The sequence below is a fragment of the Chroicocephalus ridibundus genome, chromosome 4 (assembly GCF_963924245.1).
Source record: "Chroicocephalus ridibundus chromosome 4, bChrRid1.1, whole genome shotgun sequence".
Lineage (NCBI taxonomy): Eukaryota > Metazoa > Chordata > Aves > Charadriiformes > Laridae > Chroicocephalus > Chroicocephalus ridibundus.
The window spans coordinates 9477498-9494137 of NC_086287.1; the positions used below are offsets into that span (position 1 = coordinate 9477498).

Consider the following 16640-nt stretch of genomic DNA (forward strand, 5'->3'; position numbering starts at 1 on the left):
GGCGGGGAAGCGGAAGCAGGCGCCGCGCGGGGCCGGAAGCCGATCTGCCTTTCCGGTGCGGGCGGCGTGTCGGGTCCGGCCGCGGGAGCCTCCGCCGCCATGAGCGTCCCGGCGTTTATCGACATCACGGAAGAGGATCAGGTCGGCGGCCGGGGCTCGGCGGGTGGCGAGGGGGCCAGCGGCAGGGCGAGGGGGCCGGGCTAGGCGGCGGGGGCCTGTGCGGGGGGTGGGGGGGCGGGGGCCCTGTCAGGCCTGTCCCCGTGGAGGGGACCTGTGTAGCTCTCGGTAAGCTCCGGTGTGGCTTTACCCAGGGAGATTGAACAGGCACATTAAGGAAACTGGAAACTGAAAGCTAAGTCGGTGTTTGCAGTTTCCTCTTTCAAAGTTCCTCGCCTCCCTAATACTTGGTTTTCATCTCTCCTCAGCAGTACTTTATTTTTTTGGAGAGGAAAGCTAGTTCGGATACAGGCTAGCGTGCTACCTACGCGTCTTGGTTTTACAGGATTCCCAATACTGTAGGCATGTGAGCCGTGAAGTTTGTCTTTGAGTTACTTATTTGTTTTAACTTTGAATTTTAGGGTTTGTTGTGCCTAGTGTCTTTTAGATTAGTGTTGGAAATCTATGAGAAATGCAGACACAACCTGTATGTTCAGTTTTCACTTGCTATAATGTCTAATAATTGCCTGTCAAGTAGTTAGTCTGAAACTTTTTCAGTACAGGGAAGAGTCCTAAAGCATTTCACTATGGCTTATGGTACTGTAATGATTTGACACCAAACTTGATGTAAGTTACATCAGTCAGTTCCCCTGTGCCACAAATTTTATGGCCTCATACAGATTGTCTCAGAAATAAATAGGTTAAATAGGTAAAGTTAATGCATAGGCTTGTTGCTGGGAAAAGGTATTTTCTCAGTGTAGGTTTAAATCCTAACAAGGTAAGGCAGGTCGTAGCATGATATTGGGAAGTGTCTTTAACTTGTGTGAAGACTGTAAGTTCTGCCTTCTCTAAAGTAGTTTTGTTTATCGCCTTTTCTGGTGAAGACACAACTAAATGGTTTTATTGTTTTCTGAAGTTTTCCAAGGGAATAAAAGATAATAGAAATTTATAAGAAAGCATCTTCATCACCAAAACGTACTAGGAGTGCTGCCCTCTAACCAGCAGCAGTAAGTGACGTGTTCCTACTGTGAGAAAGCTCAACAGCTGTGCGATCTGTTCAGTTACTGGCAAACCAGCCACAGCACCTGCAGCATTTTCCCCTGAGTTGGTATTTGGGTTGTACATTAAGAGTGGGGTGGTAGGGAGAAGTGAGAGGAAGTGTGAGTGTGCAGCGAGGGCAGAGGAGTGGTTGCAGAACAAAAATCTGTAAGAAATTTCATTACCTTGACTTTGCTGTTCACAACACGACTGTCTTGTGTATGTTGTCTTCTTCTTTTTTCTTTTTTTAAGGCTGCAGAACTTCGAGCTTACTTGAAATCCAAAGGAGCAGAAATCTCCGAAGAAAACGCTGAAGGTGGACTTCATGTGGATTTGGCACAGATTATTGAAGTTTGTGATGTGTGCCTGAAAGAGGATGACAAAGGTTTGCATCTTTAGGTCTTATTGCTTTTGCTAAACGTATCACCATGAATGTTTTCAAACAGTAATAGCTGACAGAACTTAGAGGTATGTTGCATGGCTTGGACGTTAACACATGCATTTTTATAAAACTGGAAGTGCTTATTTCCATCATCACCATGTTAAATTTGTATGTGCTCTACCTTCTCCAAATATCCAGCGCCTTTTGAAGAAGTCAGAAATTGAGCTGGACTGTGCTTGTTATGAGGGCATAGAGACTTGTATATAAAATAGCTTTTCTCTTAGGGGAAAAAAAGTATGATATAAATAAGACTTAGTCTCAGTTAATGGCTTTGTTGCTGCAGATTAACAAAATGTAAGGTAACAACAACAATTAAAACTAGATGTCTGTAAGTAGGAGGCCCAAAGCATGAATTGATTAATATTGTCTGAAAACACTCGAATTTTCAGTAGACAGTAACTCTTTAGTTAGGACTGTAGCTCCTTAGAAACTGTACCAATATGTTTTCATGACACTGCTAATGCTGTAGTAGCCTTAAATGGTCTTTCTGTGCTTGCTGTGCTCTGTACCAATATCTAAATTCCATTTAGAACTTTTGCATGTAAAATATCAATTGCTAATATGAATTGTGTGTGTAATTTGAAAGAATGCATAGTTCATCTAAGAAGGAGTGCTTAAGATTATTTTTCATGTTGCCTTTTACTGTAGGCAAATGAGTATGAAATACTGGAGAAGCTTATTGCCCTGCTGTTTGATGTTCAGATGTCATTTCAGGGAATAAATAATATTTTCCATATGTAATGAGTTTTGTTCTTATCCTTTGCATAATATTTGGGCAGACTGTGAAAAGAAAACACAAAACCTGTCTGGTCCTGTTTGGAAAGGATGGAACATCATGCTTAAAAGAAGGAGCTGGGGAGGCTTTTGAATATACTTTGTTCTTGTGAGCATTTTCCCTGTGGTCTCGGTTTCCTTGTGCTCTTGGTGAAATCTTTTACTGTACTTGAGCACTAGGTGTTATTATTTTCATTCAGAACCATGGCGCAGCTTTCTGGATGTTCAGGAGGAAGCCACTATTTCTTGAAGACCAAAACTTGAAGTTCCTCTGTCTTCTCTTATGTGTGAACAGAGAATTCGGAGCAAGTGCGATATCAAATACTAAATTCTGTTTTGACCCGAGAGTGGTAATTCTTGCTTTACATGAAGATGTATGTGTTGGTGAAAGACCACATGCGCCAAATCTCTTGTACGTTCTGATGAATATCCAGCTTGGTTATCTTGGCATTTTCTTTCTTTTACAGTTCTTGCTGATGCAGATAATCATTCGTAGCAGAAGTAACTCTCCAGCTCTAAATAGCTACTGACAAATTGCTGCTTGCGGTTTTAAACAGCTGCATGTTTTGTTTTGTGCAGATGTTGAGAGCGTGATGAACAGTGTAGTCTCTTTGCTTCTTATCCTGGAACCTGACAAACAAGAAGCACTGATTGAAAGCCTGTGTGAGAAGTTAGTAAAATTTCGGGAAGGAGAGCGCCCATCTCTGAGATTGCAGCTGTAAGTATTGTACAGATGAAAGTGAAACCATCATATCTTGCAATTGTATGTCTTTAAATCAAAGAGTGGGATATCGAGATATATGTCTCTGTTGCAAGAAGCACTCTTTTTTACCTTCTTTTTCCCTATCATAAAATAGAAGTATCAATATACTTTCTTTGCTTGGGTATTACAAAATTAAAATTAAAATGCATAGAGTTTTCAGCTAATCTGCTGAAACAAAACTGGAAGCGGAAGCCATTGCAATTCATGACGGATATAAGGTACCACCAGGTGCTTTGTGTGTACGAACACACATCTTCATAGAAACATTTATGTGCACTCCAGTAGAGTTTTCTGAAACCTCTTTAACTCAGTTTTTCGTTGTTTGTGGTTTAGACTGAGCAACCTCTTCCATGGTATGGATAAGAACACTCCTGTGAGATACACAGTGTACTGCAGCCTTCTTAAAGTGGCCTCATCGTGTGGTGCCATCCAGTACATTCCAACTGAACTAGATCAGGTAATTAATGTGGTGCTTCAAGTTACAGCCTTTGCATTAACGATGTTGCATCTCACTACATATTAGTCAGAGTTGATACAAACCGGCTCTGTTATAAATTGCCAGAGCCTAGTGAAATAAGAAATGCAGAATACAGAATTTCTTATCTTTTAAAGGTCTGTCTACAGAACCTAAATCAAGCTGCTGTTTATTTTCCATTTGTGATGCTGAACGTCGTTCGATTATGTTTGTTTGATTCCTGTGATAGTAATGAAAGCGAGAAGCTTTCATCAGGAGTGAGGCACCAAGTTCTTGTCCCTTGCTCTGGAATTGTAGTGTATTAGAATCACTCATCCTTATTTAGGAAGTAACGTGGAAAGCACGGACTTTTGGCGTCTCACAGGAAAACTTCCAGGTTCTGCATGGGGAGCCTGAGAGTCAGAGCCAAAGGAGAAATCTCTCTGCAAGATCTTTTCAATCCTTTTCTGCTTGAGAGAAAATGATAAATATTTCGAGTTTTGTTTCAGTCTTTTCCCGAATGCATCTTTTTCACGTGTATTCTACTTAGGTCCGAAAATGGATTTCTGACTGGAATCTCGGCACAGAAAAAAAGCATACTCTTCTGAGACTGCTGTATGATGTCCTAGTGGACTGCAAAAAAAGGTATAAAAGACAAGAAGTAGACACTGGATGACTGCATTTTAGTTTGATGTATTGTAACTGATCTGTAGGGAAAGTATTTCTCGCAGCACTTTTAAAATTAATCTGTACTGATAGTGCGATCCAAATATACCTGTGGGTTTTTTTTTCTTTCTATGTTTTTAAGCACTCTTGTATTAAACCGGTGTTTCCAAGAATATTAAAGTTAGTAGTGAATTAGCTGCAAACCACAGACTCCCAAAAAAACCCTATTCCTTTCTATAAATATTAATCTTTGAGCATTGTAGCATTATGCCAAGTTTATTATTTAATTGCACTTTTGACATTTTAGTGCATGGTAGTGCTATCTCTTATTTAATGATGTTGGGAGGCTTATCAATCATAGTTAACAGAATCAGTCTTTTTATGTAAACATTACCTTTAGGACAGAGCTTTCCACTAGTCACGGAAATTAATGTCCACAGAATACCTGCTTGGCCATTTTAAATTATTATCCTGGATCATAAGAAGCATCTTTGATCTAACAAACTTGGCAGACCAATGTCTTCTGGCATGTAAAGTAATCCTGTGTGTATCATGCCTATAAATTAATGTCTTAACTGAGAGCTGTCATCAGTTTATCTTAGAGATGTGATACGGTGTATTGACTGCATTGGCCAGGGCTATAGGGATGGGCTGGTATCCAGAAGTAGTTTCAGTGTGTAGTTCCACAGCAGTTTCAGCCTATCTAAACTGTCCCTGCTGTAGTTTGGGGGATGTGAGTGGTGTGTGTGTGTGTTGCTTCCCCGCACTCTTCCCTTTCACTGTCTTTTCTGAGTTAGTTTTCTAAGTTTTTTAAATTTTCTTAGTGAGGGAGCATCAGGACCTCTACATTCTGACACTGGTAGCAGAACTGCACTTGCACTTTGTACATTTGCGTAACCTGGTACTGCTGCAGAAGGAAGCAGTTCTGTCCTGTACCCCCATTCCTGTCCTGTCCCCTCCAGCTACCAGTACCTTGTTGTGTTTGTGCTGGTGTAAGCGTTTGTGCAACTACATGGTGGATTGTACTGGGGAGGTGGCCTTGCCAGGCAAAAAAAAAAAAAAAAAGGCAAGTGTGGAACTGCCTTAGGAGAAGGAGAGTTTCTTCTGGCAGGAGAGTTAGCTTATTCTGTCCTGGTGAAATTGTAGCCTGGAATTGCTGTGACAGCATAAGCATAGTAGGATCATTTTTAACTAACCTCAATTTAGGGATGATTAATCCTTGTGGAGTAGTTACACTGTGAGCGACATTATTGGGAATTCCTAATCCTGTTACTAATATTAAAATGCTTTTGCATTGATAGTACTGTATGACAGATTTCAGGTGGTCAAAATAATTTCAGAAATGTTAATTAGAAACCTTATGCATTGCTTAGTGCTTACTTTGTTTCAGAAATTTTACACTGATACTCTGTAATGCTCCTACTCTTTTAAACACTTCTCATCCTATTGATTTATTGAGAAGTTTTAACTAGCCTAATTCCCATACTTAATAGCTAACTGGTTTTACCTAGTCTTGTTATCAAATCTGTGGATTAAACTTCTAATTTTTGTTTCCAGTGCTACCAATAGCCTTACTACCAAATGGTTTTTGCATACTAATAATAGGTGATATTTTTAAGTTAGGCATTAAAAACTTTGACAAACACTGTAATATATTACTCCTGCACTCAGTGTCCTTACCATCTGTTGCAGCAAGCTTTGCACTGAATGGAGCAATTTTTCAGAGCACTTAGACTTCTCTCCAGAAAAGAAAACAAGAAGTGACCCTAGCACCTTTGACCTGGTTCACTCTCCTGGATCAGTGGGCAGTATTTGCAATAGTATGGGAAACTCACAGCAGCATTCCAACTTCAGCACTCAGGAATGTTGCACTATCAAGCAGTATAGGAAGATAAGTGGGAACTGAAAAATAAGTAATAAAAATTATACCTCGGTTACCATGTTGATTTATAATCAAGGGGAGAGAATACGTTGTTGAAAACAACTGAGTTTAAATTTTTTTGGTTCGTTTTATGTTTTAACTTCACTCAGTGTGGCAGAAGAGGTGGTTTTCTGTAGATGATAGACTTTTCCCCAATGGATAACTCGGTAGCGAACAGAGTGGTGGCTCGTGAAAGTAGATCATGCAGATATTCTGTGTGGTGTTCCTTTTCCTGCAGTGATAAGTGAAAGCTTCTTTTATTAAATCTTTTCCAGTCACTTTCTGGTTGAAGTTTCTGATGATCAAAATCATCATGATCTCTTCAAAGATTTTTACCTTTCTCATGATCAACTGAAGAAAAATTGGTGGTGGTGGCTGGAAGACAGATGGCTGGTGTGGCTTGTTTCTGAGATCTCTATTCGGAGGTTGAACTTTGCAAGAGATTAGTTACTTTCTCTGCTGCTTATGGTCCTTGCCATAAAGGTTCAGCAGTAGAGTTTTGTACCTCAGCTGCTTCAGTCTTCAGCATTTTCTTAGCTGTGTTGGTATGAAACTGCAAGGTACCTCAACCCGTTTTCTTTTCTGGTCGTAGATGGATTTTTACAGGCACGCGTGGTTTGCATGCAGAGGGCGCTGAGTTCTGCTGTGAGGCCCTGAATATCGTGCCAGGCGCCAGCCTGATGCAGCTTACGGCTGGTCTCTGCCGTTGAGCTGGCAGGATTCAGAATGGGGTTAGTCCTGCCCAGGTTTACGTTCAAACAGGTCTGGCAAGTCTGGTTGTGAACACCTATAGCAAAAAGCTCAGCATGTCAGGGACCTGCAAAATAATTGTTTCATTTCATTTTAATTCCATTTAACATGGCGTAATGTAGAGGGACTTCATTCTAACATCTTACTAAGTCTCTGAATGCTCTATTTTTTTTTCCTTCCTTTTATCTACCATCACTCTTCAGTTCTCACTGACTTCTTGTCAAGTTCCACATCTAGACTGGCAAGTGGAGCCAAGAGTACTTGGGCAAGCCGTGTTGCTAGAAAAAATGTTCACATTTGCATCTTAGGTGAGAAACATATTAGCAATGAGCTTTGGTAAAATAGTGGTCTGTATTACTGTTTTAAACATCCTAATTTACGTAGTAATCTGACACTGAATAGGCTGAGGCTCACAAGAATTTAGCATAGAAAGTTTGGGAGTAATTGTCTTACAGCATTCTGATGTTTCCTAGAAATATAAGTGGAAAAAAAAAAAAAAGGTGGGGGGATTGCAAATACTACTTGAAATTAGTTAAATGAACAGTTTTCAGTTTTTGTTCCTAAGGGAAGGGGGAGAAGAGGAAAAGTTCCAGAAATGCAGTTCTGAAGTATATAAGAGCAACTACTGAAAGCTTATGTTAAATAAGGAGACTTGTATTGTTAGGTTGGATAGCACATGAGCTGACCCTCTTTGTTTGAATGTCTATATAGTATCAGTCCTGTATTAAACTGGTTCTTTGTCTTTGCTAGAACATCAAGTGTTGATAAGATTTCACCAGTGCAAAAATCATAGTCTGTCATAGACTGATTTACATGCAAATTGTTCTTTCATATTTAAAGCTGTCTAAATTCATTTTATTTCACTGATACGGAGCTATACATCCCTCTATACACCAGTATCAGTTGCCATGACAAGACATAAGCTGACCTCTTTAATGGTGGAGTCTTAAAACAAGTGTTTTGTCCAAGTTTTCATCCCTGAACACAGTTCTGGAATAATGGCTGGGACCTATAGAAAATTCCCCTGCCTTGGGCACAAACTGTCTTCACTCAGTGTACAACCAGATTAGGTATGATATTGCTTGTTTTCCATTATGTCTTAATATTTGTATGGCACATCTATGACATCTGGTAAATTCTCTAGGAGCACAAAACCTCACCCTATAGAGAAGTTGTCAAATAGTAGTATTGTGAGATTTAAAACAAATACCCATATAAAGATAGATATGTGCTGCTATATGGGTTAAGCCTCTATCACAGCACGGTATGTACTGGGAGTGTTCTGTCGGCTTGTTCCTTCACTGTGCAATTTATGCCATTAATTTAAATAGTTAAAGCGAATTGAAGCTTTATTCTTGCACAATTATTTCTTTTAAGGAAAATTTTTGTAGGCCAATTAGACCACACGGGGAAATCAGCTGTATCTGGAATTGAGCTACTTTGAAGGAAGAGCTTAGCTTGACACTATAACTCACTGTACTCTGGAGAGTAGTATCCAGCCTTCCTCCTGTCCATTGAGGAAGTACCTCCTAGTAAAGTAGCAGCCGGTGTGCGTACGGGCATGGGAGACTTCTGCAAAGCTCATGCTCTCATCACCGAGTTTTGGTTGTGCTCTCACTGTTGTGTTTTGGTCGTATCTACATCCACATCCTATCTTGTTCAAAGGAAGTAGTAAGATGGCATCAGCAAAATCTATTCTCTGTATAGAAGAACTGGCACAGCCTTTTTAATAGTTAGCAAGAATTCAATGAGAAACAGGAAATAGCTTTTTTTGTGTGTATACACACAGCATATATTTTGCATATATTTTTTGCTGAAAATTTTGTAAAAAAACTTCAGCAGTTGCTGAACAGTTGCTCACTAGTGGTAAGAACCGTTACGTGGAAATAAATCAAAATCTGTTAAAATAACACTCTGTTAAACAGTCTTGGAGCTGGTTGATGAGCTGCTGTTTACAAAATAATCTGGGTAGACAAGGCTGTAGCTTTACTCAGTTTTCTGAGAATGAATTGCTTTTCTAAAAGCTGTCTGTCAAAGCAATGTGGGAAGCTGCTTGCTTCACAGCAGCCTAAGCCAATCTAATTGCTGGCTGCTTAACTTCGTCAGTAAAATGAGCAGCTCTCACTCTGAATACTTGAAGAGAGAATCCATGGAAGAAGAAAAGGCAGCTTTTATACAGTCATTTTTCCTGACCATAAATATTCTTTAAGATATGCCATTTTACATTTGAAATAAACTTTGCAGCGCTACTTATTCTGCAATGATTAAATCCAGATGTGCGTAAGAGGAGCATTCTAGTGAACCATATAAAGCTGTTCCTAGCTCAGAAAGCTTTTTCCATAACCAGCAGGTAATTTATCAATTTAAGAGAATGAAATGAAGGGTGAAGATAAACATTTTGTAGAACAAGAATTGAAAGAATACATCTAGTTAATTTGTTCTCTCCACTAGAATTAAAATGGATCATCTACATCTTTTCAAGTGTAATTTAATTTGACCTATAACATCATAATGGAATTATTTAAATATTTGAGTGTCTTGTTTGAACTGTTTTTTCAGCAGCCTTGAGGTAACTTTATTTTTCTTCCGTAGTGACACTGCAGCAAAAGTAATGGTGGAGCTACTGGGAAGTTACACAGAGGACAATGCTTCCCAGGCTCGAGTTGATGCTCACAGGTAATACTGACTTCCCCGATTCCTTAAAAGTAGCTTTTTCTCAACTGCTAGACTATGTTGACCGCCTTACTATTAAGAGTATGGAATGGCCTGGCAGGCAAGGGCCCTGCCACAGCTCTCTCCTGACTTGCTCCAGAGTTTATCTGCGCAGTCCACAGTAGGTTTGGTTCTTTCCAGGCAGAGTCAGGTTTACTCCATTGTGCGAGCGCACACGTGTATTTCTGGTCACTGCTGAGAGAGAGATCAGCCTTGGGTAAGGACTTCATTTACATCAACTGTACAATCAAAATTTGATTTGCCGTCCTTTGTTTCAGATTTTTTACTTACTGATTTTTTGATTCTCTGGCTTCGAGTCTTCTTTTCAAATAGCGCTTTCCATCGAAAAGAAATTCTTGCTCTCTTTTCTATAAGCAAGTACTAAGGATGTGAACTGCACAGAAATAAACTTGCTTGTTGGACAAGCTGGAAGTAAATTGATTCTTAACAGTGTATTTTCCCCACTGACCAAAATTAGTAAAAGCTTGTATTTTGACATTCTACCTCTCATGAATCTTAGGAATTAGATTTTTAATAAGTCATGTAGTTCTGCGGGGTGTGTACACCCAGTAGTTCTCCAGAGAGTTGTTTATGTTGAGTATGCAGGAAAATCGGGATGACTCATTTTGAAAATTAAAGTGTCTGTGCATAAATGAAAACTTCAGTGACTGCCCTACCCATCTGAGGCCTTTTACATCTGAAAGAGCACGTCTACCTAGGGTTTATCGCACTGCCGCCTCTGCGCAGACCTGACGTTCTTCTGGGTGTATGTTATCTGGCAGGGTGGCGGTCCAGGCTCTCAGGGCGAGTGTAGCACTAAGTCTTCTAATGTGCCGCTGAACAAAAGCTTTCATCTGGAGTTCTAGAGACACTTTAGGTCTGTTTATAGTCTGGAGCCGCAACTGATAAATCATAGGCCTTGCAGTGTTTGGTAGTGGGGTTTTCTCTGTTTTGTGTCACCTATTCAAGTGTAATTAATCTTCCTAAACAACTTAATTCTATGCAATTTTAGGAGGACAGTAAAAATACCTCGAAGAATGAAGGCTGGGCTGGAAATAAATGCATAGATGGAAACAGTAGGGTGATCTGTAGTCTTACCACCTGGCAAATTTCATTTGTGATACTAAGCAAATTACTTAATGCTTTCTGTTCTTGTTTTTTCCATCTGTAAAATGAAAATTAAAATTGGAATGTGACATGTCTTACATTTAAGAATAGTTAAAAACCCTTGGGTATTTCATAAAAAGCAAGGAACAACAAGTGCAACAATGAGTTGCACTTACTCATAAAAATGTCTGTTGCTGTAAAAATAAGCATTTTCCTTTTCTAATTAGATGTATTGTACGAGCACTGAAGGATCCAAATACCTTTCTCTTTGATCATCTTCTTGCCTTAAAACCAGTGAAATTTTTGGAAGGGGAGCTTATTCATGATGTAAGTAACTTTGTTTTTAGCAAGATGGTTTGACATCTGTAGAGTGCCTTGTTTTATTAATGGCTTTTGAAATTCATTGGAGCAGTTATCCATGTCAGTAATACTGAGCTGCAATGTACTATTTCTTTTAATGCTTTAAGAACTAAAAACTTAAAATACTACATATTTAATATTTCCCTTTAGAAGTTTCATAAACTTGAGTTAAAAATCCCGGCCTCGCATGAGTTCTGTAGCAAAACCGCCTCTCAAGTCTGAGCAAAGGCAGTAAGCTCAGCACAGATCGCCCTCAGCTACTGACAGAAGACAGAATTTTAGCTCTTAATGGTTTATTTTTCTGTTCAATACCAATGGGTTTTTTTATATACATATATATATATATCTATCTGTCCAGTCTGCAGGGAGGGAAACATAGATAATATTTAAACTATTCTTTTGTCTTCCATCTTCTAGCTTTTGACAATTTTTGTAAGTGCTAAACTAGCATCCTATGTCAAGTTTTATCAGAACAACAAAGACTTCATTGACTCCCTTGGTAAGTTTTCAGATCATTACATTTCTCACTATTTACGTGGCTTAAAATATGGAAGCCGCAAAGTGCTTCAGGTTGAACCCATATATTGAAGCCAAGGAAATTTAATGGGAATTTGTAAGAGTTTGTAGATTCTAACCTCTTCTGGATCGTAAACGGACCATCTAACTGTGATTTGTTCTAGTAGGACAAGCTGTTTAACGGGTTTGGAAGAGAACTGTGTTTTTCCCCACTTCTTTTCTCTTAAACCTTTTGGGAGGGGAGTTTTGATACTCTAGGCTAGGCCAGAGATCACAACTTCATTGAGTAAGCCAGCAGCTTGTATAAATCTCTTACATTTTTTTTTTAATGATTAATAACAGCAAATACTTGTGAACAGTAAGATAAAACATGCAAAATGTGCGTGTGTGTCTGCCTGTGCTGATGCATTAGACCTAGCAGGCCACAGTCTGTCCCAGTTAATTTGTTTCATCACATGAAGCAATGTGATGGAATGTTAATGTCAGCACCCTCTTTATTTACACACTGTGGAAAAAAGGAGTAGTAATTAACACTTTGACACTCCCCCGTTGATGTGTAATTGACTGTTTCAAAGGAGCACTGGTTCATAAGCTATTGCATGCATTAAAATTACGTTTTTTATATTCCAGCTTTTTAGGACAGGGGTCAGTGACAATGCAGAAATTGCTCAATGATGCAGATTTTTTTATTACTGCATTAAGGTTTTGACATATTGGTAATGAATAAATGTTTCCATAAAAATGGATTTTTTTTATTTTTTTATAACTTTGATTTTGAAATGACACTTGAACACTGGCTGAATGCATTTGGGGAAAGGCATAGTTTTGCTAAAACAGAGTTTAGTGCAGCATTTTAACACATGCATTATTTTGTTTAATGGAGTGTGGTATAATTCTGAGAATAATTACCTTCAAAGCTTTAAAATGCTGGTACTTTGAGTATTAAAATGATGGAAATATCAATGTGATTTTTCGTGGATAAAACTAGCAGCAAGTTTTTGGTAGTTTGTAAATGCGTACGTAGGATAAGCATACCATTTGTCATACGTATTTGAACATTAGTTGCGTAGACATCGTACGCTTTTCTTCCTTAGGGGAAAGTGGGCTTTGTATTGTAATTATTTTTATGTGTTGAAATGGATTATCTGTTAGTTTTTGACTACAGAAGTATTGGCTGAAAATGCTGTTATGCTAACATTTGAATAAGTTTATGGAAGATTAATTACACATATATGTAGTATTAATCATATAATATACAATAGTTATGACTTCTTTTGCTATGCCTCCCTGTGTCTGTGTTTACCTCTGTGAATATACAGTGTGGGCATTTTCAATATATATAGGATTTACACAGTCTCAAGTCAAATTCTTAAATATCTGTATGGCTGTTTTGAAAGACAGCCTTACTTCCAGTTATCTTGATTTCTCACCTGCTTTATGGTGTACGCAGAAAATTCTGAATGTCTCTGAGCAGTGGACGAGGTAGCAATTCTGAGGTAGCGCAGACCGGAATGCTAGGAACTTGGTCTGAGTGTTTCAGCCTTTGAAAAAACAAGGGCAGTTTGGTGTTGAAAACAATAAAATTATTAGATGAGGCATTCAGAAATTCTTCAGAATACCTATGATCTGTTCCCAAAAATAAATAGACTTTTAACCATGCTTTAAAGTTGTTTTTTTTTGGTTTTTTTTGTTTTTTTTTTAAATAACTTGCCATGATATTGGGCTTTAACATAAAGGATATTAATGATAAGGTTTCAGTGACAGTACAGCATCAGCTTTAGTTGTAACGTTTCCTGGATCAGGACCAATTAAAACTAGTGGAGGAAAGCTGTGCAGGGAAGGCTCCTACAGGTGGCATCGGTTTGTTACAATTTGTTGTTTTATTAATGTTGACAACTTAGGCCAGCAGTAGCATTATCTGTGTCAACTGAATCGCCCTAACATGTCCACATTTAATCTGGTATTATCAGCAGTCTTTTTCGGAAAGTTAATCAGCATCTCATTTGCATTTGTTAATTAGGGTTAATGTGTGCTAATTGATTTTTTGATGCTTGTAGAGTTCCATTAAACCCAGTTAGGTATAGTTGCTGGTGCTCCTCGTTCGTATGAATTATGGTGATCACATTTTTGTTGAATCGGTGCCAAATAGAGAACCTGCATCATAATTACAGCTAATTAACACAACATGATGTCCTGCACTAATGTGCTTTCCTATTAGTGTATGGATGTTATAAATTCCAAACTTAAATATTTACTGAAGCAGTGTGAATGTTTATAATGCCATTCCACAACAAAATGATTGACATTTATTGTAAAGAACCTTCCACTGAATCTTAGGTGGTACCTCACAGAACTGGATTAAGAAATACCTTGGTTCATCTGAACGTCTTAACTTTGTTGACCTTGGACGTTTTTTCAGGAAAAAGGGCTCTGATTTAGATGTCCAAGCCCTTGGCTCAATTCCTCGTGTTGCCATTCATACAATCATGTAAAAGATCTAACCTAACTTTTAATATCTCTTTCTCTATTCTTGTAGAGCACTTTTTTGCCACGCTGGATGCTGTAAACATACATGGTTTTTTGCTTTTTTGTTGTGGTATAAACTGTTAATTTGGTGCCAAAACACATTCTTCTGGCACAAAAATGTTAAGTTGCTAGACCGTTACTGAGAGAGGTTTATTTTCAAGTAACTACATGAGAATGAGCGGTGAGGCTGTAAGAAGGTTTTGACGTTACCAGTCACGTATTCGCCATTTGTTGTTGCATTGCTGTTCTTCCAGATGATGCAACGGAAAAAATTCACTTGCACCCTCACCACCTAAAATTCTGTTGAGGTGATGTTTTTACTTTTTAAAAAAAAAAATAATCTGCGCTTCGCTTTTGTAGATATTTGTTACCTTTTACTGACAACAACTGAGTCTTGATGAATTCACAACTAAACTAGCTATTTTAGCAAAACACAAGGAAGATGCAGGAATTAATGTTTTACCTCAAAAAATGTTTATAAGGACAGGTGGAATATTTTCTTGATGTGAAACAAATTTTAAATTATTGGAAGCATACATAGTAAATATAACATGAAAAACAAATTAGTGAATTATTGAACTACAATTTATCCATAAACTATTGATGCTTTTACACAGGCTTGTTGCACGAACACAATATGGCAAAAATGAGGCTACTTACTTTCATGGGAATGGCTGTAGAGAATAAAGAAATATCATTTGACACAATGCAACAGGAACTTCAGATTGGAGCTGATGATGTAGAAGCATTTGTTATTGATGGTAAGAACTGTAGTCCCATGCTTTACGTAACGCTAGTGAACCATACCTTTTAGTCTTCTAAGCTAATGTTACATATACAGAGAAAAACTTATTTTTAATTTCTGTGTTTGTTACAAGACATATCTGCAAAACTTCGTGCTTAAAGACATGCCTAACTGTTGTCTTTTAAAAAGTGTTTTTCATTTCAGTGACAGGAGCTGTATTTCATGTAATTCTTTATAGATCTAATAAATAGTTTGCAGGTTTAATTTCTCATCTGGTTTTGTTTGCTGTCATTAAAACAGGATGTGTTTGTAGGGGAGAGAACTTCATAAAAACTGTACAGGATATTGCTTTAATAGATTGGCACCAAACAATAGGATTCATGCATGACCTTCATCTTGTTACATCATTTTGCTTTTCTGCCTACTAGGCTGTTGTCCTGAATTGAGCAGCCAGTCCGGCCCAAACCATGACTACTGTTAAAACCAACAGCAAAACAATATTAAGTGAACTTCTGTGTTTATATGTTTGTATTGGTCTAATTTTGAAGAGTTTGCACGCAGTTTAATACCTTCGCACTATCTTGAGAAGATTGCTCAAAACAGCATTGCTTTTTTGCAGCTGTAAAGACAAAGATGGTGTACTGCAAAATAGATCAGACACAGAGGAAAGTAGTTGTCAGGTAAGACTTAATTCTTCATAGCATTTTGCAGAACTTAGTGTGTTCTAATTATTTCACTTACATTTGTAGAATATTTTAACTAGAAGCAAGGTATTGTTCCTATCAGTTGCTGGTAGTTAAATAGTTGCTATTTATCATAATTTTATTAAAGCTCACACTGAATGTGATTAGCTTATTTAATGAAAGAGTCCTATTTTCCAGCACATTTCATTTAATGACCTAATAGTGACAGGAATACTAATGACTGTTGTTGCTTTAAATATTTGGGAAGGCTACAGAATTCTCGAACTGGTAAAGTGCAGCCCTTTATCTAGAGAAAATAAAAATTTTCCTATTCACTTGTGAGAGTAAAGTAATGCTATAAAAGAATCATTAGGTGAGCATGAAATCTAATAATCATCTTCCAATTTTGTTTTACTTCTCTAGTCACAGCACACACCGGACTTTTGGAAAGCAGCAATGGCAGCAATTGTACGACACTCTAAACACCTGGAAACAAAATCTGAATCAAGTGAAAAACAGTCTTCTCAGTCTCTCAGACACCTAAAAATTTTTTTTCACCTAGTAATGTCACTATAGATGAAATTTTTCAAAACTTTGACAATTTGTGAATGTTTCCAAAATGTATGCAATTGGTTTAAAAGAAACTAAATATTCTAAATTGCACCACCAAAAAAGCAATAAAACTAACGTGGGAAAATACCTTCTGTTGATTTTCTTACATAATTAGCAACAAGAAACAGTAGCAACATTGGTTATGCTTCTTTTGTTCTTGTTTAAGTTTACAATATGGGGATCTTTCTTTGCAAGAGGTGTGGGGAGGAAGGGAGGGAGATCAGAAAAGTGATAGTGCAAGTAATTGTAAAGTAAGAGAAAAATCTCCCTTCGACCCTAAGGGAGGAAAAACATGAATTAGAAGTGAAGCTTTGTGAAGCAAGATCTGGTGCCTTATCTCTGCAAATCACACCTGATGCTTTAGTGTTGAAAGAGACCTTATTGATACAAAAACAACTACCACAGATATATTTAA

At 38.0% G+C, this 16640-nt stretch overlaps 1 protein-coding gene across 1 annotated transcript; it reads left to right on the forward strand.

The window, feature by feature from the left end:
* Positions 1-3: 3 nt before the first annotated feature.
* EIF3M (eukaryotic translation initiation factor 3 subunit M) lies at positions 4-16312 on the forward strand. The gene is made up of 11 exons (XM_063332934.1): positions 4-141; positions 1447-1579; positions 2990-3128; positions 3507-3630; positions 4178-4272; positions 9557-9640; positions 11011-11110; positions 11561-11642; positions 14803-14946; positions 15550-15610; positions 16037-16312. Exons 1-11 carry the CDS (start codon positions 100-102, stop codon positions 16155-16157), a joined length of 1125 nt encoding a protein of 374 aa, XP_063189004.1. The 5' UTR covers positions 4-99; the 3' UTR covers positions 16158-16312.
* The last annotated feature ends 328 nt before the right edge of the window (positions 16313-16640 follow it).

Coding starts and splice junctions, on each gene's coding strand:
- EIF3M (XM_063332934.1), top strand. CDS start 100: ATGAGCGTCCCGGCGTTTATCGACATCACGGAAGAGGATCAG. Junction 1,580..2,989: donor CCTGAAAGAGGATGACAAAG/GTTTGCATCTTT, acceptor TGTTTTGTGCAG/ATGTTGAGAGCGTGATGAAC. Junction 4,273..9,556: donor CTAGTGGACTGCAAAAAAAG/GTATAAAAGACA, acceptor TTTCTTCCGTAG/TGACACTGCAGCAAAAGTAA.